Source organism: Balaenoptera acutorostrata, chromosome 18 (assembly GCF_949987535.1).
Source record: "Balaenoptera acutorostrata chromosome 18, mBalAcu1.1, whole genome shotgun sequence".
Taxonomy (NCBI): domain Eukaryota; kingdom Metazoa; phylum Chordata; class Mammalia; order Artiodactyla; family Balaenopteridae; genus Balaenoptera; species Balaenoptera acutorostrata.
The window spans coordinates 14,035,883-14,054,765 of NC_080081.1; the positions used below are offsets into that span (position 1 = coordinate 14,035,883).

The 18,883-nt window shown below is 41.8% G+C and overlaps 1 protein-coding gene across 1 annotated transcript in view; it reads right to left on the reverse strand.

Annotated features, from left to right (window-relative positions):
- Positions 1-18,533, reverse strand: part of HS6ST3 (heparan sulfate 6-O-sulfotransferase 3) — a 652,398-nt gene extending 633,865 nt beyond the window's left edge. The window contains exon 1 of the mRNA XM_007196834.2: positions 17,821-18,533. Coding sequence (XP_007196896.2) covers positions 17,821-18,533 — 713 coding nt within the window. The remainder of the gene's footprint in view (positions 1-17,820) is intronic.
- Positions 18,534-18,883: the final 350 nt, after the last annotated feature.

Genomic DNA, 18,883 nt, shown 5'->3' on the forward strand with positions numbered 1-18,883 from the left:
CTTCCACATATAAGCAATGCATGATCTTTTGGAAACCATAATAATCATCCCTTAATGCATCCTTCTCTCAGTGCATCTCATCAAAACCACAAGTGGTCTGAAATAGTCTGACCCTCCTTTATGAATGTGAGTTGTCTCCTCAAGAAAATTTTATTTCTCAGAAAACTATCTAAAAACTGTCCACTCAGATACTGACATATGATCTGCTGAGTCACAGTTTGTTTCTGGATTCTAGGGCCCAGCTCACATCCATGGTCAGATTTTATATCCTCTGAAGTTATCTGTCCAATGGAAGATCTCATGTATCCGGCAATATAGCGACAGAACCGTGCCTCACAAGGGACATAACAGATTCTCAGGCCCTTTGGCACCAAGCCTTAAAATAAAAAGTGTTTTTAGACAGAAAACTTTACAAATAGCATTCACATTTCCACTCATAAAGAGAGAATGCCAGACAAAACTGTTTTTTGATAACTGTGATTAATTGACATATATAAAGGTAGTGGAAGTCATAGACTTAAGCTTTCCTGAAATGCTGCTCTCTGAACTTACGGTCCTGGAGTTCCTATGACCCTAGTGGGATACTGAAGGAGGAGGAGTTTTGCCCTTCTCTGCAGAGCAATATCCGGGTTCTTCCATCTCTTTTTTAACTTCCTATCTCTACTTCTTTTCTATCTTATTTCTATTCTCTGCTCTCTCCTCTCTCCTTTGTCCCTTTCCTTCTTGATTCATCACAGTCCTGAGAAACTCAACAGCTTAGCAGTCTGACTTGAGGATTACATGCCCACGTGTCATTCTTCATCACCTTTTTACCCATAGTGCTATCACCATGGACCTCCTGACCTCCCTCGCCAGGCTCCCTACTTTCCTCTCCTACTCGACTTTTATCATCATTCTTGACTTCAACATTCACATGAATAATCCATTCAACATCTTGACCCCGCCATTCTTCAACATTCTTAGCTCCCATGATCACTTCCTGCCCCACTCCAGGTCCCCATTCACCTGGATCATACAAGTTACAGCCCTCCCTCCAGCATCTCAACTTCAAACACCCTGTTCTCTGACCATCTCCTCTCATCCAGCACACTCACACCAGCACTCCAGCTCTCCTATTACAACTCCCCAGACAGAAGTCTACTATCAGTCCTACCAAACACTGTGGACCTTACCACTTTTCTTCCTATCCATCACCCACCCTTACAGCCTCACTTCTCTCCTAACGAGCCTAAATTACACGATCTGGCACTATAAATGCCTCCAGGCAAACAGCCATAACCCTCCTGCTCCTCCCTTGGTAAAACCCCAATCCTGGTTAAACCCAACTGTGTACTTACTCCATGCCTCCACCAGAGCAGCTTAATGCTGCTAAAGAAAATCACAGAACCATGCCAAATGGACTGGTTTCAAATTTATGATCACAGGTCTCAAAGCTGTCAGACAGCTTACTTCCCTAGGAAATTTGTTTTCCCAACTTCCGAGATAATTATTCATACGTTCTCTGTTCTCCTCAAATTTCCAACATTCCTTCCTCTCCTCCCCACTCTCAGCTAATGACCTTGCTTCGTGTCTCATAGAGAAAAGAGATGCAATCAGATTAGAACGACCTCATTCTTCAAATATCAATTCACCAACCTTCCTGTATCTGGTACTCAAATGCTCTGCCTTCATTTCTGTTAAAAAGGGAAGAAGATAGATGAGATCCTGTGTCCTGTGATCAGATAATCTCTCATCTTCTTAAAAACATCTCTCCTACCATCACCCCTCTTTGCTTTATCATTCCTGTGAGCATTCAAACAGGGCTCAGGGTCCCTCGCAAAGCTGCAGTCGAGCAGCTGGCCCAGGCTGCAGTCTCTGAAGACTAGAGGGGGGTTGAATGACCCCCTGCCAAGCTCACTCACAGGAGGTTTTAGTTCTTCGCCATGTGGGCCTCCCCATAAGGCTGCACAGAACACAGCTTCACCCAGGACAAGGGATCCGAAAGAGAGAAAGAGGAACACCTAAACAGAAGCCACAATCCTTCTACAACCAAACCTCAGAAGTGGCATCTCACCCTTTCAGTTGTATTTGATTCCTTAGGATCAAGTTACTGAAGTCAATACTGGGGGTGAAGACAGGAATTAGCCTTCACCTCTCGAAGAGAAGAGTATCAGAATTTACAGACATATTTGTAAAACCATCACTGTTATGAATTTAAAGTTATTCTAAATTTGATACTAAATCATTTCCTCAGTCTGGCATATATTCAGGGCTCTCCATAAACTGCCATTCAACCATTCCAGTTTCACTCAGCTCTTCAGCCAATTCAAACTCTTTATTCTGTGCCTTCTTCACTCCTGCAAACAGTCACACTCTTTCTTTTAGCACACCTTCTTCAGAATTTCTATGTCTAGTTCTAATTATAATACCATGAATTGACTTAAATGCTGTGATGTAAATATTTCCAGTTCATTTTATCTATGACTTACATACACTATGATTTCACTCCTTGAGAGCCAGGACCAAGTCTTCTCCTCAATCCGCATCCTCTACAGTGCCTGGTATTAGGCTATGTATAACCATGAATCAACCAATCAATCAAACTACTTAGCTATAGAAAGAAAATGACCTCAAAATAAAATTAGATTATGTTATATCTCTCTTGTCAACCAGGCAATGTTTTTACAACATTGTTTAAATTATAAGGGATTGTCTGTCTCAGGTTTTGCTTGGTGTTGCAGCTCTGCAACCCTTCCCTTCTCTCCCTGCCTCTGCCTACATTCATGTCCTCCTATAGCTTAGAACCATTTGGCTTGAAGACTTGCTCCCATCTCTATAACCAATCCATGATCCTGACCATGGATGTGCGGGCACTGATTAGTTTAATCCTGGACCTCGTCTCAATTTGACCTTGCACCTGTACTCCGACAACTGGTTTCTACACTGATTCAGAATCCACTTTTTATCACTTTTGTGCTTCTGATTAACTAGATTCATTGTCCTATGTTTGAGTTCAATTCTTGGTGACTGTTTTAAGGATACCTGGGATTTGTTTAATCAGGTATGGTAGGACAAGCAGACACAGAAATGACTGTCATGAAGAAGGTGTTTATACTCACAGATACCTAGAAATAGGAGGCACAGCATGCCACACAGGGCCACACAGGGAAGCAGCAGCGTCATTCAGGAGGCAGAGGCAGCAAGGGGGAAATGTGGGCAAGAGCCTTTATTGTGGATTCCGAAGGAAAGAACAAGTGTAGCATGGTAAATGGGTTCAGGACTGGCTAGTTTGAATAATTTCAGTGGGCTTTGGGGAATAGGGGTTGTCCCAAGTTGTCTGATACCTGGCCTGGGGGTGATTAGGGCAAGGGGGACAGTGGTCTGGAGTACAAGAGCTTGAAAAAGGAAATAGTTGGACGTATGGGCTCTGGATTGGTTGGTTTGCATTTGAAGGCATGCTCACAGCCATGCTCATTTACTATCGCAAAAAATTAGCTAACCCTGGGAGGAGCAATCCCTCAAGCATCAGCAAGGCCCCAGATGTCAAAGCACGAAATACAAAAACTAGAAAACGAGGCTATTATAATAGTAACCCACCTAGGTCTACCTTGGTCCTGCCTTCCCCCTGCTGATACTCTTACTACCTACCCAGACAGCTGTCAAATACACACAGTATCAGCACAACCTAGGGATAAGAGAGATGGTCCTAAAATCAGATACGCCTGGGTTAAAACACCTGACTGCTCCACCAGTGATTAGTTCTGCAACCAGGGACAAGTCACTTAATATCCCTGAACTTCATCTTCTCAACTGGACAATGGAGATGACAGTAGTACCTACTTAATGCAGGTACCTACATCCATAAAGCACTTTGCCTAGAGCAGAGGAAGCAATCAAAATGTGTTAGCAATAATTACTACTTCTTCTCCCTCTTATTTCCCTAAAACTGTACTGTGATTGATACATAGTAGATACTCAATAAATGTATGTTGAAGTTGACTGAACCAACAAAAGAATGAAAAAAAAAATCAATAAATAATCCTAGTTCTTGACCCAATCATAGAAATGCAACACTTTTAGCAGACATAGGTTAGAATACTCGACAGGCTAGAACTTGGAAGTGAGACCTGGGTTGGAAGTCTAGCTTTAATATTTAATCCCATGTGACTTTCTAGGACAGGATGGAGACGCTACAGGTAGCCTCTCCAACATCCATCCCTCCTTTCCCTTGCTGGGAGAGCCCCCATTTTGTTCTGCTGTCCACATGTGACTCAGGAGGGCAATCCTATCCCCATATTCAGGCACAAAACCTGGCGGGTCCATTCCTATTGCCAGTGATTGGATTCCAGATGGGAATGTGACCCTTTCCACTCTAGTCATTGTTCATTTGGCAAGGAAATTCTGCCTGTGTAGCTGTAGCCTTCTCGCAACCATGAGGGAGGCATCCTATGGCCCAAGTCAGCAAGCTCAGGGTGGCAGAGTAAAGATGTAAAACCACCTGGGTCCTCAGTAAAATAACAATAGCTAACATTTAATAGGTGCTTACTATGCTTCAGCTATTCTCCTAAATGTCTGTGTGCATTAACTCATATGATCCTCATCACTAATACCTGGCAGGAATGTTTTTATTACTGTTTTACACAATGAAAAACCTGAAGAATTTAGCAATTTGTGCAAAGTCTCGTAGTAATACATGGTAGAGTTGGGATTTAACCTATAGCTGGGCTTCAGGATTTATGTTTTTGCTTACCTGGATCTGGAAAATGTTACTAAGACAGAATCAACCAATTCCCTCTGGGCTTGTTATGAGATTTTTAAATGTCTTATTAAGGCAATTTGAATCTGAGTTTTTGCTAAATGCAGCTGATGGCATCCTAATAAATATATTCAGATTCTTCATCTTTAAAATGGAGATACTTCTCTATGTCTCCTAGGGTTGCTGTTAAGATTAAGAAGAGCTCAATAAATGAAAATGCCGTCCTCAGTTCCTCTGAGGACTCCGACCACAGGCATCACACCTCTCACGGTTGTCCACAGGTTTACTGAATGGAAAGTCTTATTCCAAGACTCCACCCCAGCCCAGGAGCTACGTGTGCTTCTAGGTCTCTGCCCATGCTAATGTATATATCCTCCTGGAAGTGGCCAGGCATTGCCTCATGTATAAAAACTAACTCATTACCAAGGAAAAATATTCTCCTAACAGATACGTATTATGATGCAAACTCTAGACTCAGGAAGATTTTATTCTCTATTCTTTTTTCATAATTAGCTGCAAAATCAAGTTATGTAGTGAAGAGCTCAGTGGATTATCACATCCTAAATCAGCTCAAATGAAGAAGAGTTACATTCTGAGCTCACTGTCATGACATATTATTAACTGATAGCTATAATTTACAGCCATCATATGAAAATAAGGAAAAAGTATGAATACAAAATTTAAAATATTAACTCCTGGATAACTTTCCCAAAAGGGTAAAGCAACGGAAAAGAAAGAAAACTTTCGTACCTTGATCTGTGCCAAATCCCTGGAGAAAAAGGTCTCCTGATGGTCTAAGGAAAAGACTTATACATTTTGACAAGTCTTTTGAGATATATTATGTCCTGTTCTAGAAGAAACTGCTCATTACTTTAACAAGTTGTTGAGCTGAATGTGTATTCTGCATATTTTTCAACTGCATCTCTGTCATTCCCGATTTTTGAAGATCTCTATAAAAGGTGAATTATCTATGCATTGCACTTTCAAAATCCAACTTCTCTTCCTTTTCCATTCTATGTCAAAAGAATTCTCACTGTCAATGTAAATTTAAATTTGTATAGTACTTTATACTTTACGAGGTGCCTTCATAGTCATTTCCTTAATCCACACAACTCTAAAAAAAGAGATAGGACATACATTCTTATCCAAATTGTCCAATAAATTTGTAAATTTATTTATGCTTGTTTTCATTTATTCATTTATTTGACAGCCATTATGTGCCAGGTACTATTCTAGGCACTGAGGATGCAGAAGGAAACAAAACAGTCACCATCTTCAGGAAACTTAGATTTTGGCAGCAAAGCCACACAATAAACAAGTAAACAAATCAATGAGGAAGCCTAGATTCAAACCCTGGTTGCTTGATCAAAACTTTAGAGCTCTTTACAGGATACCAATCTGCCTCCCTGGTCCAGATTCACTGATGCAAATGTTCTCTTTGCCATGAATTTTGGCAGTTTGATTTCTTGGACTTGAATCTCTTAGGGTTTCCAAAAGGTCTCAGATGTTTTCCACTCCCCTAAAGTAATCCAATGGACAACAGTCAAAATGGCGTTTAATAACCAACACATTCAGAGCACTATTATATTCCCCCAAACAAAAGAATCGTGGAGGGAGTTAAAATTGAATTAAAAAAGAAACATATGCACACGTAATTGTTTGTGTGCATTAACTCATATGATCTTCATCGCTAATCCTTGGAGGAGGTCATCTAAAGGATGCAACAGCTGGCTGACCCAAAAGCGGACTCGGGCAATCGGAGGCTCCTGCCCCACTCCCCTGTCCTTGGAAGGAATGCTCGCTCCATCTACCATTCCCACACTAGAAGCTGTTTCAAGAACGTAGCCTTGAGAGAAGAGAGTGCTGTTGAGACCATCTGGACAGCCTACATGCCTGAACCTCGTTAAAACCTCTATATAAACTCCTAAGATTCTAGCAGGTGGGTGCAGAGGTCTACCTTCACGTGTAAGTTCCCTTGTTTATTACACCTGCCACCTACCCACTTGGACTGATCTGCGTCTTTCTTCCATCCCTCCCTGCCCTCTGTGTACAGAGCCACCTTCAGATTTCACCAGGGAAGTCCCCAAGGTTGCAAACCCACGCTAACACCAGGTAGGAATGTTTTATCACCATTTTACAGATGGAGAACTGAGACCTTGGAGAATGCACGCAATGTGTGCGAGGTCACACAGTAATACATGGTAGAGTCAGGACTTAAACCCAAAGCTGGGTTTCAGAACTTAGGTTCTTTGCCTCTATGCTTTACTGGATCTAGAAAATGCTGTTGAGACAGTATCAGCCAATGCTAAGACCATTTTTTACCTGGAAAAATAGGTTCACATTAAGTTTTGAAGTACAAATTAATATCCTGCAAAAGTCTGCTCGTTTAGGTATCAGCAGGTGTCTGGCTACACAGGGTTTCTATAGGACAGCATCTCAAATGACTGCCCTTGCCTGTTTTCCATCTCACAGCACTCACGAGCAGGTTAACTTGTCCCATGTATCATTAGCAATTCATGACTTATTTGTGAAAGTGCAGGGACAGCACTACTACAGGCCTAATACAATGAATATCTTATTAGGAAGAAATTAACAAATGAATTGTTGCTGATCAATAAGTGTTGAAGAGAAAATTACAATGATAGTAAAGCCTAAATAATTTATACACGATATTGATTTTTTCATTACATTAATTATTCTTTACAGCACCCATAAGGAACTAGGAGAATAAAACTTTCAAAGAAAAGGAATTTATCTACCGTGGTGTATTGTAGGCTTAAGTCTGAATTTAAAAGACAAAGAATGGACCAGGATAGTTGACAACTATTTTTAGACTAAAAATGCATCAGGTAATAAATGTGACACTTCCAATGTAGCTAAGTTCCTTTGTGTTGCCCAACGTTTTTATACACAATACTTCTAATAGTTACTTATCAAGAGAAGTATTGATAGAAATGTTTATAAATAGAAATATTAGAAATAGAACAATCCATTAATCCACCTCTTTCATGGCTTATATGAAAGGCACAATGACAAATTCGCTGAAGCCACATGGGAAAGAAAACGTTCTCTGAAACCTCTCCCAGAATCTTTAAGTTAACTGGACTTAAATCCAGTTGAACCGAGTGCAGGTTCCTTATTGTTAATAACTTTCATAGCCAGCAGAAAACAATTCCCTAAGGCCATTTTCTCACAGCAAGTAACTTTCATACGGAGGTAAGGGTCTGAAGATGATCCTCCTGTTTACACACTATTGCTGACTTTAACCTTGTCACAAAATGCTGTCCCAGAGAACAACAAAAAAGTATTGTGCATAAGAAGGGCTGTGAAAGAGGATGGAGGTTGGTGTGTTCATCATGGATGACGGTGTTCCCAGCAACTCAAAATCCCCTCCTACAGATGGGAGAAACGAGTTTAACACATGTGCACCAATCCCAATGGATGTTCTAGGTACAGACATTGCACTGAAAATTGCTTTTGTCATTCATATGTTGAATAGCGTCTTGCTCATGGCGTTTTGACTCTAGAAATTAAAGCAGTGAATCGATGGTTCTTTTCTTATCTTTTCTATCGGAGTTTTCTCAGATACCAACTTCACTTAACTATTTTTCAGTATCTAATATTAGGAGATTCCAGGTTCATAATGTTTTATACAGAGTTGCATGAATATATACTTTCAAGCACATCCTATCTCCCCCCAAATAAAGATGGAAATAGTGTTTCAAAAGTCCTTTAAAATTAAAACTAAAATCATTAGAATAGTTTCAAGTGTGATATAATTTTTTTCCTCCCTCATCTGTTACCTTCAGTGACTTAAAGCCACATTAATATTATTTTTAATGTGCTTAATGTTCTTGGAAGAAAATCTAAGCAACAGAAAGCATCTCATCTCGTGAATATGCTTTTGCAAACCAGAGCCAGTTTTGCAAATTATTTTGTCATGTCTTAACCAATATTGTTATATAACTTCAAATTTATAAAGTACCTCACACAGATATATTGATAAAATGTATATTATCCACTCTGTATCATAATACAGATCCAACTGTCCAAACGTGTCACGATCACCAGTCAATTCTGGAGCACTACGGGGACAAAACACCCAAATCTAGCATCATTTTTATTACTCAGTGAAAAGTCCCTTGTTTTGGTGACGGCTCCATTGCTGAGAGTCCTTTGCTACATCCACCATTCTTTGGGTGGAGACTAATGGTCCATACAGAAAATATGTGGTACAGGTACTAAAAGAAAGGGTATTTGTTCTTAGTTTCATATGTAGAATTGAATTGGGCACTCATAAAATGAATTAGAAGAAACTTCAAACTATTTTAAGTCACTGTGCAAGTTCTTCTCCATTTTCCTCCCTTCTACCCCTGCAACCCCAAATCCATTCTCCACCTTTCTCTGCCTTGGTGAGGCATGTGGAAGGAGGAGCTCGCTTGTCCTTTAGCTTCCAGGTAAATCCAGCCACTGGAAGACAGCGGGAGGAGACAGACAGGTGGGAGGAGAAAGGAGTCAAGATATTTCCTTCCCCCCACCCCCCTCAGCTCCTTACTGCTGGCAGTGGCTGCTTTCTACAAACAGCTCCTCTGGGGAAGCCCTTCCTACCTCCAAGACTGTAGCTCCTGTCAGGTGCCTGCAGACATGGGATACTGACACTGCCTGCCTGACTCCCCCACTTCATGCCCAGGGTGGTTAACTGCTTCCCTTCTTACTAGTTGTAAGGAACCTCATGTCCAATGTCGGTGCCCTTACTCGGTCCGTACCTCTGTAACTAGTCCATTGGCAACACCAGAGGGTACCTCTGTTTGCTGCCAGGACCTACAATACAGCTACTAACGTTTGAAACAGCAACCTGATACAGAAGAATAATGTATAAGTAAATAAAAGAACATCAGCCACATTCACATACACCAGCACTGCGAATCAGATAGCCTCTTAGATAGGTGATTACGTCCCATAAATGTACTAATGAGACAAACCATTGCATACAAGATGCATTTCTGACCTCAACTCTCAATATCACCGTCTTTCTGATTCAGTTCTTTACGGATTTCATTCTTCACCTTGACTACTTTTGTCCTTCTCCTCTCCCTCCTCCATAACATCCTTCTAATTTACTCTCTGCATTATCACTGTCTGTTCTCTCTTCCTTGACATGTCACCTTGTTCTTTACTGTGTTATACGGATCCTACCTGCAGATTTCCACACACAGGCCACGTTACCATGTACCTATATTTAAAGTCATGTTTACTTTTCCTTCTGGGTCTATGTTTTCATTTTTTTAAGTAAATCTATACAATTCTAAAAGTTCCTAATTAGAGTCCACAAAATACAGAAGCTATCGTCCAGGTTTACAGTCATACATCCATAACCTTGAATTCTTTGAAAGAAATACTCTGTAAAATATAATAAATAAATATGGAGGACATCAGGGTGCTTAGCTTTTCTACCCTCTTATATTTATAAAAAAACTAGAATGCAGGGGCAACAGTGAACATACGGTGTTAAATGCAAGCGTCTGACAATAAATGACCCAGTACTTACCAATAAAGCACGGTACTATATTAATAATAGCAATGAACTACAAATATTTATGTGCCCACAGGCGACTAATCCAATTTCACTGCAGGATTGCTTCATTTATGAATTTAATTGTATGTGTTTAAACATTTTTGTTTGCTGTTTCATTAATATCCCATAAAAAATAAAATGACATGCTGAAGAAAGAACGCAAGTTTCTATTCACAGCATTAATTAAGTGCCCATTGAGTGCCCATGGTATCCCGAGAATTAACATTTACTTTTATCATTTATGGCTTTTCTTTTGCATCACACCTTGCACATTCATTTTTGCATTGTTCAGGATGAAAAGTTCCAGATTCAAAGAGGGCAGTACAGGTTTACATATCATTTTAGTTTCACACAAAACAATGCAGATGTGTAAGACGACTCCCATGAGAGAATTAAAATAGTGACTTTGTCTGTGTCAGGCTCTGTTTGAAGAGTGCCACATGCATTCTCAGCACTCACCATGAGATAGTACTATTATTCCTCCCATTTTCCAGAGAAGGAAACTGAAGTACAGTGCAGGTAACTGACTTATTCAGGGTTATGTGACAGCAAGTGGTTGAACTGGATTAAAATCGAGCTACCTTGACTTCACAGCCCATGCTGTAAACATGACCCTAATCACATTCACAAACTGGGCATCAGCACGATTTTCAGGAATATTCAGGGGCTGATATATTTGTCATTGATTTTCTCCAATTTCTGTTGAGGACTTTTTTCCTTACTCAGGGTCTCCTTCCACTGCTCTCCCAATATCACAATCCTTAACCACAACCGCCACGACCATCGGGCTTTGACCAGTAATAATCCAGAGTCTACGTTATTGGTACTTTTCTCATCCTCCCATCCTACATCAGAGTTCTCACGCTCTTAGTTTAGGCTGATTTTTCCATGAAGTGAGAATGAATGATGAGATTAACCTTCCCAAGAGGCAAGAACATCTGTTTGTACCAAAATGAATGTCTGATCTGTGGCATACTAAGAGGAGAAAGCTCCTAGAATGTTCTAATAAGCCTTGGGCTTGATACATACTTTGACTCTTCTTCTAGCGAACAAGGGGAGTTGACATCTTGTTAATTATGAAAGGCAATTATTAACAATTCGAAATTGCATGACAAAAGAAGAGAGGGATGACACCAAATGTTTGATAATCCCATCTTTCAAAGAACCAAAGTCTTGTCAAGTTATGCCGATATTTTTTAAAGGTAATCTAGAACATAGAGCATATTTTTAGCCGACATTGACTGAACACCTATAGGTCAGTCTCTGTACTGGGAACTTTACATATGTTTACTGAATAACTGTATTTGCTAGAGGAAGATATAAACAAATAACACTTGCCTAGGTTCAACAAGTATTTAGAATAATTCCCAACACACAGTCAAATGCTTAGCTATAATTAAAACAAAGTTACATTAGCCAATTAAAATCAACAGAGACTTATCTATGATATCCATAATTTAACAAACTCAAAAACAAGATAATTGATTACTACAAAATATTAATTTGGGTTCTGCATTTACTTGTTTTCATACTAAACCTATTTCTTGGCCTAATAATTTATTTCATGACTCTTAAAATCACATTAGGAATTGCCAGTCTCAATTAAACCTGTTTAATTCATTATCAAGCATAAATAACTTTCAAATGGCATAAGCTTCTGATTGTCCTTAGTCAAAATGAGACGATAATAATTAGCTTTGGGGAATAATAAGAGTCTAAGATTAAGCAAATCCATATCGCTAGTGGCTAAATTGACCTGCCTTCCAATTATTACATGAACATTTATATTTCTCTGAAGTCAACTCTTTCAAAAATCCCAAGGTAACCAGAAAGAAAAATGCAGAAAAATAAATCATCTCTTACCATTTACCACTTCCAGTTTTATCTTCACAACTCAAAAAAAAAAAAAAAAACTGAATGTGTTTAGTTCAACCTCCTTCTGATTTATAGCAAATATCAGTGGTTTGAACCAGAAGCAATACTTTAAGAGACCCTGTAATGAACATATAAGTGGATATGGCATATAGACAGAATAATCTCTTATCTCCTTGGTTTTATACTGCACACAAACCTGATGGTGAAAATTAACCTTCTTTGCAGCTCCACATTTCTAATTAGAAGAGACATCAAAAAGATTATCCCTTAGAAAGCAGTATGGGCCATAATATTCTAGATAGCCTTGAAACAGAGCTCTGCAGCCTCCTTATATATTTTAGCCTGCTGTCTAAAGGAAAAGCAATAACCAGATGGTGTTCCAAAGTGGTTATGGCTTTTTTGCGGCAAGTTTTGTTATATTTTCTCACCTTACCTTTTTATACTTATTATGAAGAAGCAGACATTCTAGTATACAGGACCTATTTACTGCCGTTGGCCTTGAATGTGTAAAATAGTCTATACCATCAGACTGTGCTATACTAAAAGTTTCCTTGGTAGAAATGCTTACAAATCTTTGAGAATTAACTAGTTCATTTATAATCCTTTTGTGTGTGTGTGGTGGAGGTTGTTTTGTTTTCTCTGTACAGGGCAAGAAAGAGGAGAAGAAAGATACTGTGAACTCAGCTTAGATTAGAACACAGAACCTTAAAATAAAAGGCCGCACAGGCTAAGCCCTCCCCCAGGAAGAAATTCCTTCTACAACATCTGTGGTTAATTAGCTACATCTAAAATGTTTACTGCTGGGGAGCACGCCACTTCACAAAAGAGTTCATTCTCATTGTAGACAGTTATAAATTTTAAGAAATTCTTTCTTACTCTGAGTTGAAATCCTTATCCCATCACTTCTATCCTACTTATCCTAATTCTATCCTTTGGAGAAATACAGAAAAAATCTCCTGCACCTTCCACATCTTCCTTCTTTGAGTATTTGAAAGCAATTTTTATGTCTCTCCTATTTTTCCCATCTCCATATTAAATATTACCAGCTCCTTCAATTACTCCTCATATGACATGATTTCCAGATGCTGCGAATAAACTGGAGTGGTAGCTTGACTCAAACTTTTTCTTAAAAGGTTTTTAAAAGAGATCTGAAGGCTTATTTACAACTATAATTGACACAATTACAAGGACTATCCAGAACCCAGTGGTCTTCCAGAAGCTGTATGCTAGCTCTCCTTCTTGTGATACACACACACACACACACGTACACACTACTGATGGGATGGTTCTGTGATACAAAGTGGGTCAGAGACCCTCATATCTCTGGTCACATTGATTGGCTGAAAGAATAGTCACAAGTTCCAAGCTGGACTAATCTGAGTCATTCCCCAAGGTTTTAAACTGGAACTCAGAGAAGGCCTGCTTTCCTCTTAGCTGGTAGAGCTATTAGATTTGATAGCCATTTACTCATTTCATGGAATAAGCCAATTTGATATAATGAGTTCAATATGAAAAGGGGTGTGGAGACAAAGTTCCCAAATCTCCAGTTCCAACCATTCTTAAAACCAACTCTATCCCTATCTTTCCTGTGTTCTGGTTATTAAGTCAATAATTCCCCTCTGCCTGAATTGAGTCAGGTTTGTATCATCTGCAACACAGAGGGTCCTATCTAATACAATGTTCATAAGGTTCCAAGCACTCTAACAGGACCAATAGAATGCGGTCATAAAAGAAAACAATTGCCATCCTACCCTACAAAAGGTATGGATGGAATCTCTTTCCATCATTCTACGAATGAGAGAGATACTTATTGAGGAAGATCAAGGTCCATCTTGCCTAATGGCCCAAGCTCATAGGGCTGACACTATTTGTTCAAAACTGTATTCCTAGACCTATCACACAGTAGGTGCACACAGTCGGTGCTTAAACACTCTCCACTATAGGTGCTTAAACACTCTCCACTATAGTTGTCATAGTGAACAGAAGAAACAGTAGGCAAAACATTGAATATAAATTATCAAAATGAAGACACGAGTTCCCTGGGGAAACTTTAGACATATTTCACCTCCTTAGTATTAGATAACCCATTTGCCATATAAATTATGGAACTAGATTATCTCTTCAGTCTTTTTTAGCCATAAAATGCTATGATTTTATCCACACTCAACAATGGTAAAGAAGAGTCTTCCAAAGACCCGGGTATGCAGACAAAAAGGGGAAACATACTGCAATAATGAAGGAAGTATAAAGATAATGAGAAAGCATATCCTACCAAATGAATAATAGAGAAAAGAAAGAAAAAGAATGGGAAGAAATCATCACTAATATGATACAAGAGGTCATTCAGATAAGCTGTCTTCCTCTTGGCTTCCTATCTTATTCTAACCAGTTTCTGTGGTCAGAAATGCCCTCTGTACCGGATCCAAACTGCCAGTCCCAGAGCCTTGCCCCTTCCTGGCCCCTTATAACCCATATGACCGTTCCTTCCACTCTACCACAAATCTCCTTCCAGAGTTGGCTCCCTGCTTCTGCCTTTGGTCCTAGATGTTCCCAACTCCTCTCTCACCATTCCAACCAGTTTTTCCTGTCACCAACAGAATGTATACTCAGTTATATTGTGTCCTCCCACCCCTGTCTCCCATCCTGTCCTCTGCAATGACTGATACCCAAATGGCCATCCATAATTTTCCAATTATTGCTTAATGTTTTGAACTTAGAATTCTGTCTCCATACAAATAATCATAAAATGGCATCTCTACGAATTAAGGTGACCCATTTACACTGAGCTGCTCTAAGGAATTGACCTCACATCCTTTCGTGAAAGAAGGCCTTGATTAGGGGAAATACTGCTATTACAATTAGCAACTAATATTTAAGTATTACTATATACCTGTATAGTAAGTATTGAGTGCTGTGTACCAGCATATTATACTATGCACAGATACTATACCAAGTATTTTACATGCATTTGCTCATTTAATTCTCATAACACCTCTAAGAGGAAAGTACCAATATTATCCATATTTAAAGATGAAGAATCTGAGGCTCAGAAAGAGCAACTTACTAACTTACACAGCTAGTAAGCACAACAGCCACGTCCATCTGACTCGATAATCCTTGCTCTTACGTATAACATGACCCACAAGGACACTGATCCGTGTGAGAAGTGGGGAAGGAGGGGACATTGGGGGAACCAAAAGCCAAGAGACTAGGGCACCAAAGTCAACATGATCTACTTCTTGATTTTGCTCAGAGTCAGCCCTATTTGAAGTAGAACCTTGCTCCCATTACGTAGCAATAGATTATCTGCCATTTTGCACTGTGGAAATGGACCCTCCACTATCCAAGCTAATCTAGTTGACTGTAGAATGCTGTACATAGACATTCTCATGACAGACAACTAATTCAATCTTCTCTGTGAAGAAGATGCAGCTGAACATCTCTTCAACTTTTTCCCTATCGCTTTTGATGCAGGGCACTTCGCATAAACCACAGCTATTCCTTCCTAAAGTATCCAGAGAAGAAAAGTAATTGAGAATTCCAGGAAAGAAAGAGAGGGTGAGGATGAAGAGGAGGAAGGATTATAAAAAATGGTACCAAAAAAAATACTACCACAAAATTTTTAAAAATTTTTAAAAAGCAAACCAGTGCAGGTGATTATCTGATAACTTCTGATTCTGAGAGAAATGAGTCCATCACTAAACAAAGAAAAGCACTTGACTGTGCAATAGAAACCATATGTTCAAATAGCCAAGGTGGCATTTTCCTACATCACACAGTAGAGAGATATTGAGTATTTCCTATAGAAGACCTCACTGCTGTAATCTGAGCAGGGTCTATAGCAGCATCAGCATTTCATCACTTAGCAAAAATCCAATTATTTTTAGATTCCATAATCACTAATTCCTCTAAAATCTTCATCTATTCACTAACAGTTTTATATACATTGATAGAAAATAATGCCAATCCCTACTGAAGAATCACTAGATGTTTCTATGTGATAATCAGTCTCTAGTTTAAGTGAAATGGAAGCTGGGAATCAGACTAGTAAACTCTTTGGGGTCATTCAGGAATTAATACATAAAGGTGTAAATACAAAAAGTACAATTTGGGGTGAAATGTAGCAGAGGCTCTCTCTCATGAAATAATAATGTCTTTTGGTAGAAAGTTTGTAAGTAATTATCAATTGAAAAATTGTTTTAAGCTAAAATAGAAGGGCGGGATCTAAAACACTACCCAACTAGAAATCGTTAAAAGTAAAAGGTCCTTAAAACATACTAAGGAAGGAGCCTAATGCTTTCATTCCAAGTCCAACCAGTTTCTTATTCTAAGCAATTTCCATTAAACAGGGAAAGGAGCAGGGAGGAGAGAAAGTATTTGAAAAACTGCCAGAGTAAAAAATCCCATAATGAAATGTTGCTCATTCTTGGAGAAATGAAGTAGAATTAGATGCTTCAGTGGTGGTGAATTCCAGAATCTGGGTAGCTTCCAGTAAATGAAGCTTTTCCATAACGTCAGGTGCAAAAGCTATCTGATATCAACATACTGAGCTTGAGTTTTTAAAGTCCTATTTCCTTGCACCAAATTGTTTGAAACCTTTGAGACACAAACCTCAATAAACTAGTATTCCAAGCTTTTAATATTTTAGTCCCTTGAGCAAGCATGTCAGATTAATCTTCAAATTGCAATGGGCAGAAAGAACATTCAACCAAAATTCTTAAGCCCATGCCTCTCTCAGAGGATGTTAATAAGGTATGCAGTATCACTGGCTATTAAGATGTCAAACTTTCCTAATTCTCAGCAGCATTACTATTTAAAAGCAGGTGTGGATGGGGGTGGGAGAGGAAGCTAGTCTATCCTGAAAGGAAGGGATTTTACTTATTAAATCTTTGAATCCACCTAACATTTACCACACTGCCAGGCACACAGTAGGCATTTAACACATACTTTCAGAATGAGTTGATGGATCGGCCTGGGGGAGAGTGGAAATCTTGCTGAGAACAGCATGAGTCCAAACCCTGGCATTGCTCAGCAACAAAGCCCATCTCCAGAATTAGGGTTATCGAGGTAGAGCAGGAATTTGAACGTGTGTCTTCAAAGTGGCATCAAGAGGACTGTTTCCTGAGCTGGAGAGCAGCCACCCAAGAGCCACTAGACTCGTCTCCGGCTTCCCCATGCCTGGAAAACTCCTGCCCTGCCTCTCTACCTCCAGCTCCCCCTGCCTTCTACTGGGTTTGAGTTTCCACTCACAGCACTTAGGTACAGGATTCGACCTCTCGCTAGTCTAACCCAGGCCTCCTGGCCATTCCACGGTTCTCCGAGCATCGGCTGGGAGGGAGGCCGGCCACACCATGCTAAGCAAAAGGAAGGACACACACACGACGATGGCTCCCATCACCTTTGGGGGAGGGGGGGCGGGAATCGATGGGGGTGAGGCGCGGAGCGAGTTCAAGGCCAGGGCACTATCCAAAGCTTCCTTATCCCTCTCCTAGAGCCTCTGGCTGAACCGCTAGAAGATGCTGGGGAACCAGCAGCACGCCGCCCAGTGAGCGCGGGGCCGCCGGGGTCGGGACTGGGGGGGAGCTGGGAGGGGGGTGGCAGTTGGCAGGAAGCGAGACGCGGCAGGGGACAGTACCTGGTATGGCTGTGGTTGCGGGGACAGTCTTTCTTCTCCATGATGGCCGGCACACAGTTGGTGAGCTCCGTCCAGTCGGCGTGCAGCCCGCAGCTCCAGCCGGTGGAGAAGCGGGAGAAGAGCCACGTCTCCTTCTTGCCGGGCCGGTGGCAGGTGCACTTCTTCTGGCCGGCTTTGCAGCTGCACGGCTGCTCCAGCCGGATGTTCTTCACCAGGTGCCGCCCGAACGTGGTGCCCCCGGTCTTCTGGATGTGCAGGAACACGATCACGTCGCGCCCCTTGATGTTGAAATCCACGAAGCGGGTCAGGTCCTTCAGCGTGAAGTTGAAGCGCGGCACGAACCGGGGCAAGGATCCGTTCTCGGGGGCCTCGGGGTCCGGCTCTTCTTCCTCCTCCTCCGCCTCCTCCTCCTCCTCCTCCGGGTCCCCCGGCTCCTCGTCCTCGTCCTCCGGCGCCGCGGCCCCCCGAGGCCCCTCGGGCGGCCCCCGGGGTGGCGGGGGCAGCTGGGGCCGTCGCTCCCAGTCCTCGAGCGGCGCCTGTGCCGGGCGGGCGGGACCCGGGGCGGCAGGCTGGCCGGCCTCCCCGGCGCGGGGCTGCTCCCCGAAGTTGGCGCAGGAGCTGGTGCAGGAGGGGGACACGTACTGGTACATGATGACCACGAAGAGAAGAGTGAGCACCGGCGTCAGCAGCCACTTGTTGAACCTTTCATCCATGGTCCCGCTCTCAGGCCGGCAGGCTAAGCGGCGGCGGCAGCGACGCTGTCGGGCTCCCGCTCGGAAGTTTCGGGGACTCCGGGGCGCGGCTCCGAGCCCGCCGCTCCTCCATGCCCCTGACGCCGAGGCGTGCAGCTGGCTGGCGGCCCCGCGGCACACCGGCGCTCCGGGGCTGACAGAGCCGGGCCTGCGAGTCTAGCGGGGAGGCGGGCGGCGGCTGCGGCGTGGGGCGCCCTGCGCTCCCAGGGGCGCCCGGCTCCGCCGGCTCCCTGCTCCCGCCCGGGCGCGGCGCGCGCTTTCAGGCGGCGCGGGGCACCCCGCCGCCGGCGCTCAGGCGCTGCGGAGCGCGG